Raw genomic sequence first — 16,025 nt, 5'->3', positions numbered from 1 at the left:
TTTATCCTCCTCTGCAGTCATTGCAGACTGGCAGGGTCACCTACAGAGCGGCGCTAGTAGCTGTTATTGAAGTAATGCTCTTTTTTATTTGAGGTTCCCATTTCGTAGGGAAGGTTTCAACTGCTACCCAATGACTCATTTCCAACAGGCAAGGAGACACTCAAAAACAAGGGGTAGGGGTAAAAATAAGAAATGGGATTGGACCTAGATTAGCTTCATAATTTCTAATTAAAATTAGCACAAAACTGTTAAGTTACCATGAAGTTACCAGGTATCTTTACATCAAAGTTGTTCGTTAGCTGCAATATAAAACAAATCACTAAAAATCACTAGTGCTTTACCTGAGGGATATTCCAATATTAGAGCTCAATATTAGCCTATATTATTATGAGCTAATCATGTCTGTATTCTCAGCACATACACTAGGCATAGTTCTAACCCAAACTATTTCCACTTACTTATACAATAATTTTATGTACAATGTCTGCCAGCTTTGTTTTTTCACCAAGTGAAAATGAGGACCCATTTACAGCTCCAACAAACACATAAGAATCAGAAACAGCGCATGATTAATGCTGAGTGTGTTTTCAATGGAGTGCAGTGCAAACAAGAAGAGCTGAAAAGTAATGAGAACCATGTCATTAAGATGAAGTGGTCCTTATGCCTTCTTTTCTATTTGCTGCTCAGACCGCCTGCATAGTGGTCTTGTGATGCCCAGAGTCACTATTGTAAAAGGACTGACTTGAGAGCAATTTAATTTTGCTTTTCTCCTGATCCTGAGAGGAATGTGGGGCCATGGAGATGAAAGGAGTATTAATCTCCCCTCTCCTACTCATTTTACTTCAATTTATTAGCACTCTAATATGCACCGGGGCTGCATTTGGGCTGTATCAATCAGCACTTTAGACCTACCCAAGCTTAGCATGTATCTCAGGGTTTTAATATTAATTGTAAGAAGTACTATCACTGGGTGAAATCATTCCAGAGCTGTTGTCCTCTCAGATTAGAGAAAAAAAAAAACATGATGAAAGGAGAACTGCACAAATATTTCAACTGTACAACTAGCTAAGTCCAATGGCAGTGCAGTATGTACTGGTAATAAGAAACGTAGGACTATTCCATACAAGATACATCAAGACTGCAGTGTTTTCTAATGATCTACCCCACATAATGATTTTCTCCTCCAATGTGAAATCACATTAAGTAATGTCTATGGGAAGTCCACTGCGGGCCGCTCTGCATCTCCAGCCCTCCAGCCTGTGTGTGTGTGTGTGTGTGCGCGAGAGAGCCTTCTGATGCCCCTCCTCACATTAAGCCACTAGTCGAGCGGAGTGTTGCCATGGGGACTGTAGCTGCACAGTTCCAGAGAAGGTAAATGGTGACGTCTCTACCTCCTCAGACCAGCACTGGCCTCCAAGCATGACTCACATTATCATATCCTCATCATTAAATAGCTCCATTCCCACATGAACTGACCACCTCTTACAGTACCAGCCCAGAGCAAAACCTGCACTGCAACATCTGAATTCTTACAACGGAAAAAATAACAAAGGAACGAAAATGTTCGACTTTGTTTCGGCACATGCAGTAACTACAGGAACAGGAACAGCAACAGAGCCCAACCAATATATCTGCCGATACTGAAACACCATGGATTTATCGGTAATGGCAAAACTTCAGATGACAAAGCACCAACGTGTTTTACATAACTTAATGGTTTCATATTCTGCGTTAATCTTTACAGACACTGTAAAGCTGCTAACTTCTATTACAGCAATTCAGGCTGAACAAGTAAATTTGAACACAAAACAGCTGGGTAAAGTAACAAAAACATGTAAAATACTAACTTTTGGCAAGAAGATAACATGTTATAACACAATAACACTGCATGACAATAAGATAAATAAATGATAATATATTCTAAATGACCCTGCAACCCTGAGGGTGAAGTGGCTTAGAAAATGTGTGTATGTATGTGTGTGTGTGTGTGTGTGTGTGAATTATAAATGAAACACAAGAGTTAGTGAAAGGTGCATTCCTGCCTAAACCAATTTACAGTAAATTTTATTATGACAGACAAAATATTTGTAATACTGGTAATATATTGTTGCTTTAAGTATTAAGCCCTTTAAAGGATCCTCTGGTTTGGTAACACTTGCAGCTGATTCTTTAATCCTCCAGGTAAAGTTGCTAAGCACTATCACACAAGCAATAAAAGCACCACAATGTAAACTAGGATGGAATGTTGATGTGTCAAGTTATTTTTAGAATTACTTCATTATTTCATGGAGAGTTTGACATGGGATGACATAAAAAATGCTATTAGCATTTATGCAGAAATAGCATTAGTGTTTTTGCTCATATTTCCATACCTCACAGAGAACTTTGCAAGTGCAGCACAGTTTAGCAATTGTTCAGTAACTGATTCACTCAAACACAGAAGATTATCCTTGATACTTGTTAACTGGCAGGTTTAGTAGGTGTTTAAGTGGGGAAACCTCCAAACTGTGCTGGACACCTGCCCTCCAGGACCAGAGTTGTGCACCCCTGCTTTAGAGTGAGCAAAAGACCAAAAAAAAATTAATTTAAAGTTAATCACCGTTATTATAAAAAGTTCGACCTGTCTCCTAAGCAGTTGGGAAATGAACTAGGATTAGAAGTAGAACTATATGTTCAGCTGGCTCGTGTTTGGGTGAGCTGTTGTTTTTGAATGTCCAGTGGGAAAACACTTTTATAAAGCGATTACTTTTTAATTAAACCTTGCATTGAAATGTGTGGCTGGTGCATGTTCACAACATTTTATGACAAAAAATAAAGCTACTATGTAAATGTGGTAAAGTGAGTAGCAAATTATTGCCAGGGCGCTTCTTTCCAAGTGGATGGCTTTCTAGGTTTGCCAGCTATAAACCTAGAGAGTATTGTCACCTTATGACTCAATATACTCAAGTCACACTGCAATCTTTCTCTGGAACACGGCCCTTTCTCGCAGTGACCAGGAACATTGGCAGTCATGCACTACTCACACAAAAACAGTTACATACACTACTAGGCTTATGTTTCAGATCTTCTGACCACATTGGCAGTTCTTACCAATTGGATAACTTGTACCCACAACCTCACAAGGAGTGCCTCAATTGCAGCCCATACCTAGGGACAGAACTGCAAGTACGCCAGCTGACGCAGCAATGTTAACATTATAAAAGTGGGAGACAGTGCACAGCAACTGTGGATTCTGTAGATATCCCCCAGAGAGACATCATTCAGGGCAGCACAGAAGGCTGCTATACTCCTAACAGACTGTCCACTAGCTGGTGCAGGCAAGGAGCAGCCAGCAACCTCATAAGCCAGCTTGATCACGTCCACTAGCCAATGGAAGAGCTGCTGCTTAGAAAGTGACAAACCTTGTCTCGACACAGAGAAGCATGCAAATAAGCATTCTGCCCAGCTGTAGTGCTGACAGGTTCTCAGAGCTAAGCACATATGTGAGCTAAAGGCACTTTTGATTAGCCACATGTGTCTTCTTTGGGGCCTGGATGATGAGGCGAACAGTCCCAACCATGCCTCCCCAGATAGCTGCCAAATTAACATGACCATATCTGGACACAATTTCCAGTTGCTAGGGTTCAAAGCTTGACAGGGCATCTGCCTGCTAGGTGTGCTGCTCTCAAGGAAAGGAACCCAGGGTTAGTCCTTGTCCACAGGTGCAATGTGAGGTTTAGCACTGTAGTGCCACCATAGTGGTTTATGTGACAGACTTCAGGCAGGATGTCTGAGAGGACAAGTACATATTTCCCTTGCAGCGCTAAAGCTTCACAGACTGAGTGCAAATCAAGAAAGTTGATATGTTGCCAGGCATCTTGTCTGGACTATCCACTTTGCACCCATCTGCGTAGCCAGACAGCATCTGTCGTCACCACCTCCATTCATGAAGGAATCAGACCCATGGCCATGGTAGTAGACAGGAATACACTCGAGTGCCACGGTCGAGTGCAAACTAACCAGTCATCCAGGCAAATAACTGCTGCCGTGTGCCTCATGCGGAAGGTAAGAACTTTCAAGTATTTCCTATCAAAGGTGAAGAATTGGATTAAGGTCCCCAACATTCCTTGGAACGCCGAAATAAAATGAATAGAACCCATCTGATTGAGGCAACTGAGTGGGAATGGTATGTGGACCAGGAGGGTGAATACAAAATGTCTTTTTTGCATTCTCCAGTTTGCGTGACTCTGTGAAGGATGACTATCGATCTAGTGCCTCAACAACATGGCCAGCCACAAGTGGTAGAATCCAAAGTGTGGCTGTGTATGAGTCAGATAGCGATGTTTGTGCTAGCCAAACCTGCTGCTGACTGTGTATAAGGGTGGCTAGCAACTGTCCTGTGGATTGAGTTGAAAGGCCCACTGTCTTGTCTGTGTGCCTGCATTGTTGCTAGGGCAGCACAGGTTGGGGTGCAACACCTCATCACAGAAAACCTTAGAGGCAAAATAGGCATCCAACGCCAGCACGGAGGCTAACCCATGGGTCTCCACTTCGACACAGAACATTCACCCCATCGTGTTAATTTTGGGCTTAGACAGGCTAGACTGAAAGGTGGCTGTAAACTCAGCAATAAAATCTTAACACACAGACCATTTTTCCTTGGTGGCTGTGCATTTGAAAAGGCTGGCTCTTGGCATGTGTCTGTAATTCTGATTTGTCCTATAACTGATTTGTCCTTGTTAGTGCCAGAAATGTTAGCTTAGAGAGCGAGTTAAAACAGGTTCAAACACCAATAGCAGTTCCAGTTCTCTGATTCTCCTTTGAGGCAATTTAGTGGATTAGGTTTCAAAATTGTGAAAAAATAAGCAGTATTGTATGCTCTGAAATGCTGGTGGTGTGTCCCACCACATTATTGTTTTTTTTAAATGAATACAACCATAACAATTTAGGGAAAACTATCAGATGTTTAAAATATCACAAGTGACCAGCATAGGGTTGTCCTTTAGCAGCTGTAGCCAGTAAGCAGCCTATCCATGTTGTCCACTCACACCCACACCCACCCACACACACACACACACACACACACACACACACACACACACACACACACACACTAACAGCAGGCCATGTAGGAGAACAGAGTGAAGGACACAGCACCTCCACACTTTTATTCCTCACGGGTTCACCCAACACCACATGTGTAATATAATGAAGTCACTGAAAATGTATTCCTTATATGTTCTTCACAGAAAATGAGCAAGGGCCAAGGATCACATAATTTTTTCTTTTAGTACACATTGAAAATGGGTCCCACAGACCCCAACACCACAGAAAGGTTAAGGTGGAATTGGAAAATTTGAATAAGAATCTGGCGAATAGGAAGCCAACTTTAGGTTCATACTAACGCATATCCGTTAGCTCACTAGGTTAGGCAGGTTGGATTTAATTCAGAGCCAGAGGACACAGAGAATCAACCTCATTCCTCTCAGTCTGCAAAAGTATTTTTCTGCCATTCATACAAGTTAGCAACAGATATTACTGACTAGCACAACATAGCCAAGTAAAGTTAGGCTATCGATAAATAACAGAACAAAACATTTTGCGTAGCTCACACGTCTTCATCAATAATTTTATAACGTGTAGCGTGTTTAGAAACAAATCTTTGAATTTTTTAATAGACTTTAAGGTTAGTTATTAATCCGTGCCACTGACCTTTCCTTATGACTGCTTAACATTAAGCAATTCATGGTCTGATTATTGGGTGATGCTATAAAAATTCAATATATTACTACTACAGTTCTTTTTTGAAAGGAAAATTGAAAAGAGTAGCATTACTGAGTCAGGAGGGAAAAAAACATTATTGTAAATAATGTATAAATAAATATTGTGTTTGTGTGTTACAGCGAGTCACCCCGTATAATCTGAAATAATTAAAAGACAGAGTTTCATGAGGTTTATTTTATATTACACTGAATACGATGACGACAGCAGACAATTCTCTTACATCCACTCTGAATACTCTTTAATCACGCTGTCAATCAGATTCATCCGCTCAGGGAATCCGATGTTATAAAACGTGCTTCTGCGTGTTTTTTTGCAATTGTTGGGATGCTGTGCAAAATGTAAGTAAAAAAAATGTAATTTTGTACAAATCATTTAAACCCCATATTTAATTGACTTTAGAACCATTTGTCACTGCGTTTGCACACTCTATATATATTGCACACTGTGTTTACACACTCAAAATAATACAAATCAAACAACAAATAAAATTTTGAAACTTGAGAAATTTTATAGTTTTTGAAAAATATATGCTCATTTTGAATTTGATGCCAGAAACACATTCCAAACAGAGTCATGTTTACCACTGTGTTTCATCACCTCTTTTTTTACCAACACTCTGTTTGGGATCTGAGGAGACACTGCTGTAGTTTTGAAAATGAAATGTTGCTCATCAGTTGGGGGTCTCCTTTGTCATATTTTTCATTTCATAATGCACCAAATGTTTGTAACAGTGGTGGTGTCAGGCCTGGACTGCAGGCAGGTCAGTTTAGCACTCTTAAAATTGAGCAATGCTGCTGTAATCCATTCAGAATGTGGTTTGGCATTGTCTTGCTGAAATAATCAAGGCCTTCCCTGAAAAAGACATCGTCTGGATAGCAGCATATGTTGCCAAAACATGAATATATCATCCAGCATTAATGATGCCTTCACCGATGTGCACATCCACCATGTGCACCAATTCCCCCCACACCATAATTAAAACTGGATTTTTTAACGTAATTTACCTGTAAGTCGCTCTGGATAAGAGCGTCTGCTAAATGCTGTAAATGTAGAATGTAAATGTAAATGATTTGCACGCCATTGCATTTTGTTTTTATTTACATTTTGCACAGCATCCCACCTTTTTTGGAAATGGGGTTGTAGTTACTTCATGCAGTGACAGTGCAATATAAAGTTGAGCTCTTACTTTCTAACTTCTGCTACGTAGTCGACGTTTCTATCAAACAGGTAAGTGACAGAGTGACGAATGGCTTCATGTTTGAAGGGAGAGGCTGTGCCAAAAACAGTGACATTGGGAACGGTGGAACACAGCTGAGCTACAGCTTGACCCTGGAAAACAAAAAAGCAGACATGAAAGCAGACGAGAGCTTTGGCATAAAATAGAATGCACAATGAAATATGTCACTGAGGCCATTTGAAACAATGTCAGAGTGCAAATCTCTGTGTTGACAGTACAGTGATATACAATTCAAAGGCCACTTACACAGCTAACATACCAGAACTCTGACAGCAATCTGATTTTCTTCACAGTGATATTGAATTAGCATGTCAAGTAGCATGAAGTACAGTCTACTGAACAAGAAGAGTTTTGCAGAGCAAAACAATAAATTCCCACTTACCCCAGATGTACATCATCTAAGACTAATGTTTAGATTTCAAATTTGGCTTTTTTTAGTTTAAGACTGGGGCTACAAGGTTAATGTTACCAACAAATACTACAACTAATGTGATTTAGGGCACAGTATAACCTACCATGAGCTACAAAAACGAAAAAACTTCCCATTCGAGTGGCCATTTCAGACAAGACCCAAGCTGGTATTCCCAAACAGGACTTATCTTGGATTAGACTCCTCCATATTTATGATACTCGACTCTGGTTCATGGTAAGTCATACCACAAGTCAGTGTACCAACCATATCAAGTTTGTGTGACCTTAATAAAGACCTGGATGTGGTGTGAGCGGGTTGACAGAAAATTTTGTGATGTATTTTTACCTGAACAATTTTGGCTATTTGGGTGATTATTGAGCTCTGGTATTTATTAGCAATGGTAGCCTCATTGTTCAAGTTCTAAATGTAAAAAGCAAAATTTGGACTCCAAACATGTCTTGGCTGATCAACTACATCTGGGGTAAGTGGACAATTTTAAAAATGTAATTTTTCACATAACTAGCCTATTTATAAAGGCTGTAGGTATTCAGTCAAACTGTGTATATGACTTCCTGCTATCTGCACTATGATTCTGAGGCGCAGTGTTTAAAAGCCACAAAGAAATAGTATAATCAACATAGACATTTTCTAAACTAAAACTGGCTGCTGCTAGTTCTCAAACTTTCCATTCATCCTGTATTTAAAAAAATCCCCACCCATTTTCTGTGCAATTCACATAAACCAAGCATTTAGGCATGTATACCCGTTTTATACATAACACATGGGCAGAATGTTTCCTATTTGTGCCTGAAAATGCAGTGAAAGGCTCTGCCCCTTAGTGTCTGCTCTTCTAACAGTTAAATAACATTTGGAGCCACAGAGATTTAACAGGCCAATCTACTGAAGTTTTACATTAAATTACTGTTATTTGCACTAGCTTTGCTGAACTTCACCTTAGTAATATTTACGTTATGAAAGAAATGTCTAAAACAATTCCAAAATACTGAAACGATGGAATCCTAATATCAAGCATTTTTTCCCAGGTGTTACTTCAATGTCCCCAGAGCCACCCTGAGGCTGACAGGCTTACCACTCCACCTCCCGCTGAGTGGACCAATACAGACATCCCCTCCCGGAGATTGGACACTTCAAACAACATCATGTAGGCGGCCACGAAGTTCATGCAGAAGGCAGCTGCCTCAGGGAAAGTCATCTCATCAGGTATCTTATAAACCCAGTCCAGCGGTGTACAGACCACTTCAGCCCAAGCATTATAGTTCATGAAGGCCATCACCCGGTCACCAATCTGAAAGCAGGCAAGACAGCCTTTAAACTGATCATATAATGTGACAGAAATAAAGAAAAACTGGTGGGGACCAGTTAATGTAATCTCGCTTGCACAGCCAGCTGGCACCTCATTTATTTTTTAGCAATATAAGAGTTTTTAGATTGAGTAGGGCTATTACTATAACTCAACAAAACCACACAAACACAGATAACAATGACGCACTCTATTCCACTTAAACTAGCCTCCTTTCAAATTCAACATGCCGTCCATCTGTCATTATCAAAGTATTATAGACCATTTCTATTGGTCCATTCATCGTGAAATTTTAACACAATGCGAACACCTGCTGCCATTTCAGATCATGTAAAAAAACCTTTTAAAATGGCAAAAATGGCCATAAAGCTGCTGGACATTTAACAACGTGAGAAGTGCTAAATTAGGCTTAAAGTAGTCTGCCTCAGACTGGGCATGCAGCAGATACAGACTTCTGCTTTTTTCTCTTGTAAACAGAAATCTAACTTTCCTCTCCTTTAGAAAACAGCAAAATAATAGAAAATTACAAAAGTACTATTCAATACTGTGTAAAATAAAATGAATAAAGTACTAACAGCTACTAACTAGGAGTGCAATTTTGTGCACTGAAAACCAGCATTCTTTGACTGGCTTTTCCTATATAGGCTAAAAAAATATGTTTAATTCCTTAAATGTTCCACATCTCATGAAAAGGAATTTGTGCCAATTACTACAGTGAAAAAAACATGAAACTCAATACACGACATTACTTTTCCACAGTGAAATGCAAAAAATGCACCAAAATAAAAAAAACAAACCCTCTATTTTTAACCCTCTATCTTTTCATGTCGCTTGACCTCTTTACTGAAAATGGATGGATCTTTTACTTTTCATTTTGGCACACTTTCCTGAAGTTAATATTTAAATGTAGTCTTGTGTGAGCTCTGCCTTTCACTGTTTTGGTTGCATTTCAATAAGGCAAATAAATTAGAAGTCAGGCGAAGTGAAAACAGTATAGGTTCTACAATGTCATCTATGGAAAAGTAATGCCACATGAGCTTTGTATTTCATTGCTTTTCTGTAAAGTGATCAAATCAGTATAACAAGGCTTTGTTTTCATTTTAGCTCGTATTCTGCATGTCACTGTCATTAGTTGTTGGTTCTAACACTGCTCCTGTTAATCTGGCTGTGGCACCAATGTGCATATGGGGTAATTTGATCTGTTCTATCATCGCAGCCCTTAACAATGTGTATATCGTAGATATTCATCTTGCGATATAAATATGATTTATTGTGCAGCCTTTGTTCTGAGAGTAGCCTAATGTTACACTCTTGTGCACTAGGAAGTGTGCATGACACAGTGAAAATGTGCTTTGAATTAGGTGTGGGCAATGATATTTAACATAATTGTGATAAATTATGTTACAATATTTCCCCTGTGTTCTGAAGTATCATCAGTACCTGAAAAACACTAACAAATTCCTTGTTTCACTACAAAGACACCATAATTAGGCCTGTTTAACTGGATTCAGTGTGGTGACGTACGCGAAACGCTGAATAAAAAATCTCTCTACTAATAATTTTAATAGTACTGATGTTGTTGCCTTGTCTGTCCCAAACATCCAACATCAGAAAAATTAAATATCATGAGGCATATTGTGTTTCATGTAAATGTCCTGAAGCATCATGATGTTATATTTTTGCCATATCACCCACTCCTACTCTTAACCTGCGCGATTCAGATGTACCAATCTTCTTCTTCTTCTTCCTTCGGCTGCTCCCTTTATGGGTCGCCACAGCGGATCATCTGCCTCCATCTTGCCCTATCCACTGCATCCTCTACTTTTACACCAACCATCTCCATGTCCACCTTCACTACATCCATAAACCTTCTCTGAGGTCTACCTCTTCTCCTTCTACCCGGCAGCTCCATCTCCAACATTCTTTGCCCAATATATCCACTATTCCTCTTCAACACATGTCCAAACCATCTCAACCTGGCCTCTCTGGCTTTATCTCCAAACTGCTCCACCTTCACTGTCCCTCTGATCTGCTCATTTCTAATCTTATTCAGACGTACCAATCACTTTCACAAAAATAAAACATGCCACATTTATTTTTGTGTAATACAAGTCATGCCTAGAAGACTTCAGCGGAAAGGCAGTGACTGTAACACATTTTATTTATGCGCAACCACTTGACACATTTGAATCATGCATATTCAAAGCCATGTTTTCAGTGCAGATGTTGATGGGTTGTGGTTATCCGGTTATAACTGGGAGCAAATCTGATTAAGTTCAGTGGGACTAATGTTTTAAAGTAACAGATTTAAATGTAACAGATATATAGACCTCAACTGTATATTTATTATCTAAAGTACTTGATCTCAGTATTCCACTGTCTCCACATTTATGTCTTTTAAATGATGACTCTGCTCTTCCGTTTTCTTCGATTCAATGAAGATTGTTGATGGCAGGCTTTACAACCACCAAGAAAACTGTCTTGCAACTTTGGATTGCCCCACAACTTTCAGCTATGAAATTCTGGATATCTACTTTTCAAAATATAGTTTGGATGGAATCTCTTACAGCTGAGCAAAACAACAAGGCAAAACAGAAAAACAATAAGAAACTGGGAGAATTTATATTCAACTCTATTCAAGAACTCTAGTCTTCTTCTTCTTTCGGCTGCTCCCTTTAGGGGTCGCCACAGCGGATCATCTGCCTCCATCTTGCCCTATCCATTGCCTCCTCTACTTTCACACCAACCATCTCCATGTCCACCTTCACTACATCCATAAACCTTCTCTGAGGTCTACCTCTTCTCCTTTTTCCCGGCAGCTCCATCTCCAACATTCTTTGCCCAATATATCCACTATTACTCCTCAACACATGTCCAAACCATCTCAACCTGGCCTCTCTGGCTTTATCTCCAAACTGCTCCACCTTCACTGTCCCTCTGATCTGCTCATTTCTAATCCTGTCCATCCTTGTCACTCCCAACAAAAATCTCAGCATCTTCATCTCCGCCACCTCCAGCTCAGCCTCTTGTCTTTTAGACAGAGCCACAGTCTCCAAACCATACATCATAGCAGGACACACTACTGTCTTGTAAACCTTCCCTTTCACTCTGCTGTTATCCTTCTGTCACACATTAGCCCTGACATCCGTCTCCACCCACTCCATCCTGCCTGCACCCTCTTCCTCACCTCTTTTTTGCACTGTCCATTGCTCTGGATGGTTGAGCCAAGATATTTGAAGTCATCCACCTTTATGACCTCTACTCCTTGCATCTTCACCTTTCCACCTGCCTCCCTCTCATTCACACACATGTATTCCAGCTTGTCTCTACTGACTTTCATTCCTCTCCTCTCCAGTGCAAACCTCCACCTCTCCAGATTCTCTTCCACCTGCTCTCTACTCTCACCACAGATTACAATGTCATCTGCAAACATCATGGTCCATGGAGCCTCCTGCCTGACCTCATCTGTCAACCTGTCCAACCTATTCAAGAACTCTAGTATTCAATTAAATTATGTGATGTTGTTTTATTGTGTAGTTGTTTATATATTGTCTTTATTTTTGATTTGTGTGTATTCCTGAAATGTATGACACCGTCCTGCCATCCCTTCCCCTATACCTGTCCCCACCCTTATTGTAAAACATTATGAAAAATGCAATAAAAAGTTGATCACAAAAAGAAAATTCAGTAGGAATGACAAAGTGGTAAAGTGCAGGGCAGACAAACGTCTCACATTTGATAAACCCTACATCACAGATATATGGGTGCACTTTAACCACACTTACCTCAAAGCCTTTCGTGTTTTCGCCCATAGCCTCCACTATTCCAGAACATTCAAATCCAGGCACGAGTGGTGTTTTAGGAGGATTATCAATATTCCCTTGACGCACCATAAGGTCCAGGAAATTCAACCCGCTGTCAAATTAAATGTCAGGGTCACAATCTCAGAAACAACCCTCTGTGTCAGTTTCACCGCCTGTTTTGTTTTTTGGGGGTTTTTTTGCCTCTAGCAGCCACAATCTGTGCTTTTCCTGGCAATAACTTTGAACAGTGCCACCCACATTGTTTTCAGCATGCAATGGCATAACTCTTCAAGTCAGACACATTTATATACTTTCATACTTTATTTCTTTCTATTTTATACTTTGTATCACATTCAAATATTCTTTATGGCTACTACTGGTTGTATTAGTAATCAAATAAACTACAGATTATTTTAATGACTAATCAGAGACTAAACAACAAAAAACAGCTTTCCAAAGATAAAAAAAAATCAATTAAGACTTAATATAGTAACAGTATGTAGTATAGGTATAGAAATGGGTGTGTCTATCAGCCACTGTTAGTAAAATGTTAAATATGCTTTATCATTCCACAAATTGCCAACTAATGAGTCATCAAGAAAGTTTATTCTTATGGATTATTCTTTCATATGACTAATCCAGTAGCCTAACAGCAAAAATCTAACTATATTTCATGCACTTAACTTATGTTTGTGGATAATTAGTGGTTTACCAGACACAGCAAGACCATTTCCAACTATAGCTCCCTCCTAGAACCTGCTGAACTTACAGCCTCGCTATTCAATAACGGAAAAAAAAACCTGAAAAATTACTCGTCGCATCGTTAAACAACTAATGGTTATGGCTACGTCAGCCAATCACGCCGCTGCAACGTGTTGCTACTGAGACGCGCTGGATTGTAACACCCTCACACCTCCAGACGTTGCACATGAAAATGAAATACACGTAAATTATATATATATATATATATATATATATATATATATATATATATATATATATATATATATTTAAGACAGTAAGACAGCTGCAGCTAAAAGCTGAAACATGTACCATGCTTTCACTCGGATCTTCACTTCTCCTTCCTGGGGCTCAGGCATTAGCTTCTTGGTCACTTTGAGTTTGTTTAGCCCTCCAAAGCCTGTCAGCAGCACAGCCCGCATCTCTTTCGAATCCGCCGCACACACGGCGCTGTCCGGCTCCTTCGCCACGTTCTTCTCTATCATGTGTTCGGTCTCCTCTGTCATCTCCAGTCCTTCCTTTGCCATGTCTGTAGGTTTAGTATGCCGGCCAGAAGAGAGCAGCTATTTAACTAACGGTCTTCCCGATGCTTCTCCAGCAAGTCTGTAGTGATGGGCGATTCATGAACGAATCGCTCTTTTTTGAACGACTCTTCTAAATGAACCGGGCGAAACGATTCACCAGACAACAAATGCACATTGCGCCTCATTAGGGCCAAACGTAGCGCTGCATCCGGTCCGGATCCAAAGCAGAGCTGGCCCGGTGTTTTTTCGCACAACGGGCCAAGATCCGTTTTACGGATCTGCGCTAAAACAAAGAAGAGCGTTACATCTGGCTACATCTGAACTGGCGCAGGTCTAAAAATGATCCTCATATCTGGACCAAATGTGGCACGGTAAGCCAGTTCAGAAGAGTTCCATATCTCAAATAATTATATGCATTATTATATGAATAATGTTTAATAAAAAAATAATTTCAATGAATTAAATTAAGTAATATAAAGTATACATTAAATTAGAAATGTAATAATAATACTTTATAAAAAATTTATTTTAAAGGTAAATTTAACATAAAAACAAATACCTAGAAAAAAATGTTTACTGAACATCATCATTGTTTTCAACACAGCATATCTAGACAATGAATTCAAACAAGAACAAACAAGTCTCGGGCCGAAACACGGCCATGTCGCAGCTTTCACACCATCAGGGGGACGGTAACGTTCGTGTGACATTCACAGTGACGTTCTGTCTTATTGGATTAATTACACTTTCGTGGCCAAATTGAAGATGACAAACACATCATCAAGCCCGGTTTTACTGAACTGCGGCATTGTTTTCTTGTTCTTTTTTCTATTCTTTTATTTTTGCCAAAAGGTTCAACTCACAATACACCACTGTGCATGGCCGCGTCTGCTTCAGAGTCAGAGACCGTCTCAAAATTACAAGACTAAACAAGTGAAGCTATTATTATTATTATTACTATTATTACTAGTAATAGTAGCTTTAGTATCTCTGTAAATACCTCTGCTGATGCCTCTGAACACATCAGCATATGTGCATACAGAGACAATAACAATACTAATGACAGCAGAAAGTCATAGTAGCTACAGCCCAGCCTTATAACTAGTTAAGTTAGTTAACCAGCACATTTAGCAAGTTACAAAGCCAGGTGAGAGAGATGATGTAAGGTTAAGAGTATGTCGTTATTAAACACTATTAAAGAAAAATCTCTAATGTTAGCTAACGCTAATTCTAGCTAGCATTGATGCCCCCCCACCCCCCCACCCCCCGCAACTCCACCATTCAGCTTCTTTGCTTGTCTAATTGAATAACATATTAAAGGTTAAACGATAAAATCCAAGATACCTGATCATAATTCTAATAAATATGCAAATATTTAAAATACAAAATACATCTTACCTCAAAATTCAGCAGCAAATAAGTTGACAGTTACAGTCAAACGACGACTGCAGATCGATGAGCGAGAAAAGGGGAGGGGCCAATTTTAAATAAGGCGCGTCCGTTTTTATAGATCCGATTCAAATGAGTCCGAGTCTGCCGACCGGCACGGTGTAGCGCTGCTAACAGGTACTTGGCCCAAATGTGGCACAGGTTCGCGATGCAGATGCGACTGCCAGGAGGATTTTGTGACGGACAAGGTGATCCGGCCCGAACATGCTTGCTGTCTGCCGTTATCCACACACAAACTTTCCTGGCCCTGAAAAAATAGGCAAAATAGCTAGAAGAACCGAACAAATGAGACCGTAAGGCTGGTCCAAATGCCCACTGTGGGTGGCGAACCTCGTGTCGTTCGACTCACTTTGACGGAAAGTTCAAAAGAATCGACTCAGTATATTGAGTCCTAATGCCCATCACTATTGGACCTTTGCGGAGTGGAAAGACTCGCTTCTATGAGCTTAACGGTAGAGGCACAAAACGGAGGGCTCTCCTAAAAACACGGAATTTTTCTGTTTTAAGGTCAAATCGTTTCTCTGAGGCGCACTGAATCCTAAAGGAATTGCTATGAGATTTCACACACGAAACTATAAGACTACATCTTTGAACCTAAATAATTCTTGCATCCTTTCGAGGCTATTTGAACTTAATTTTGACAGCCTGCTTTTCATATCTACTCTAAATTTTACTGATATTATTGGTGCATTGTGAAAAAATACAAACTGTAAAATTTGCAATAGTAAAAGGTTTTGATTTTACAAGCTTCTCAACTAAAACATCTTTATACTGA

The 16,025-nt window shown here is 39.8% G+C and overlaps 1 protein-coding gene across 1 annotated transcript in view; it reads right to left on the bottom strand.

Annotated features, from left to right (window-relative positions):
* vat1l (vesicle amine transport 1-like) overlaps nucleotides 1–13,966 on the bottom strand; it is a 54,809-nt gene extending 40,843 nt beyond the window's left edge. The window contains exons 1-4 of the mRNA XM_017707237.2: nucleotides 13,590–13,966; nucleotides 12,519–12,648; nucleotides 8,503–8,718; nucleotides 6,950–7,092 (exon numbers count right to left, since the gene is read on the bottom strand). Of these exons, the coding sequence (XP_017562726.1) occupies nucleotides 6,950–7,092; nucleotides 8,503–8,718; nucleotides 12,519–12,648; nucleotides 13,590–13,804 (704 nt within the window). The 5' untranslated portion in view covers nucleotides 13,805–13,966. The remainder of the gene's footprint in view (nucleotides 1–6,949; nucleotides 7,093–8,502; nucleotides 8,719–12,518; nucleotides 12,649–13,589) is intronic.
* Nucleotides 13,967–16,025: the final 2,059 nt, after the last annotated feature.

The sequence above is a fragment of the Pygocentrus nattereri genome, chromosome 15 (genome assembly GCF_015220715.1).
Source record: "Pygocentrus nattereri isolate fPygNat1 chromosome 15, fPygNat1.pri, whole genome shotgun sequence".
Classification (NCBI taxonomy): domain Eukaryota; kingdom Metazoa; phylum Chordata; class Actinopteri; order Characiformes; family Serrasalmidae; genus Pygocentrus; species Pygocentrus nattereri.
Note: the sequence above shows the minus strand (reverse complement) of the source record. Positions and strands in the feature narration are given on the sequence as shown.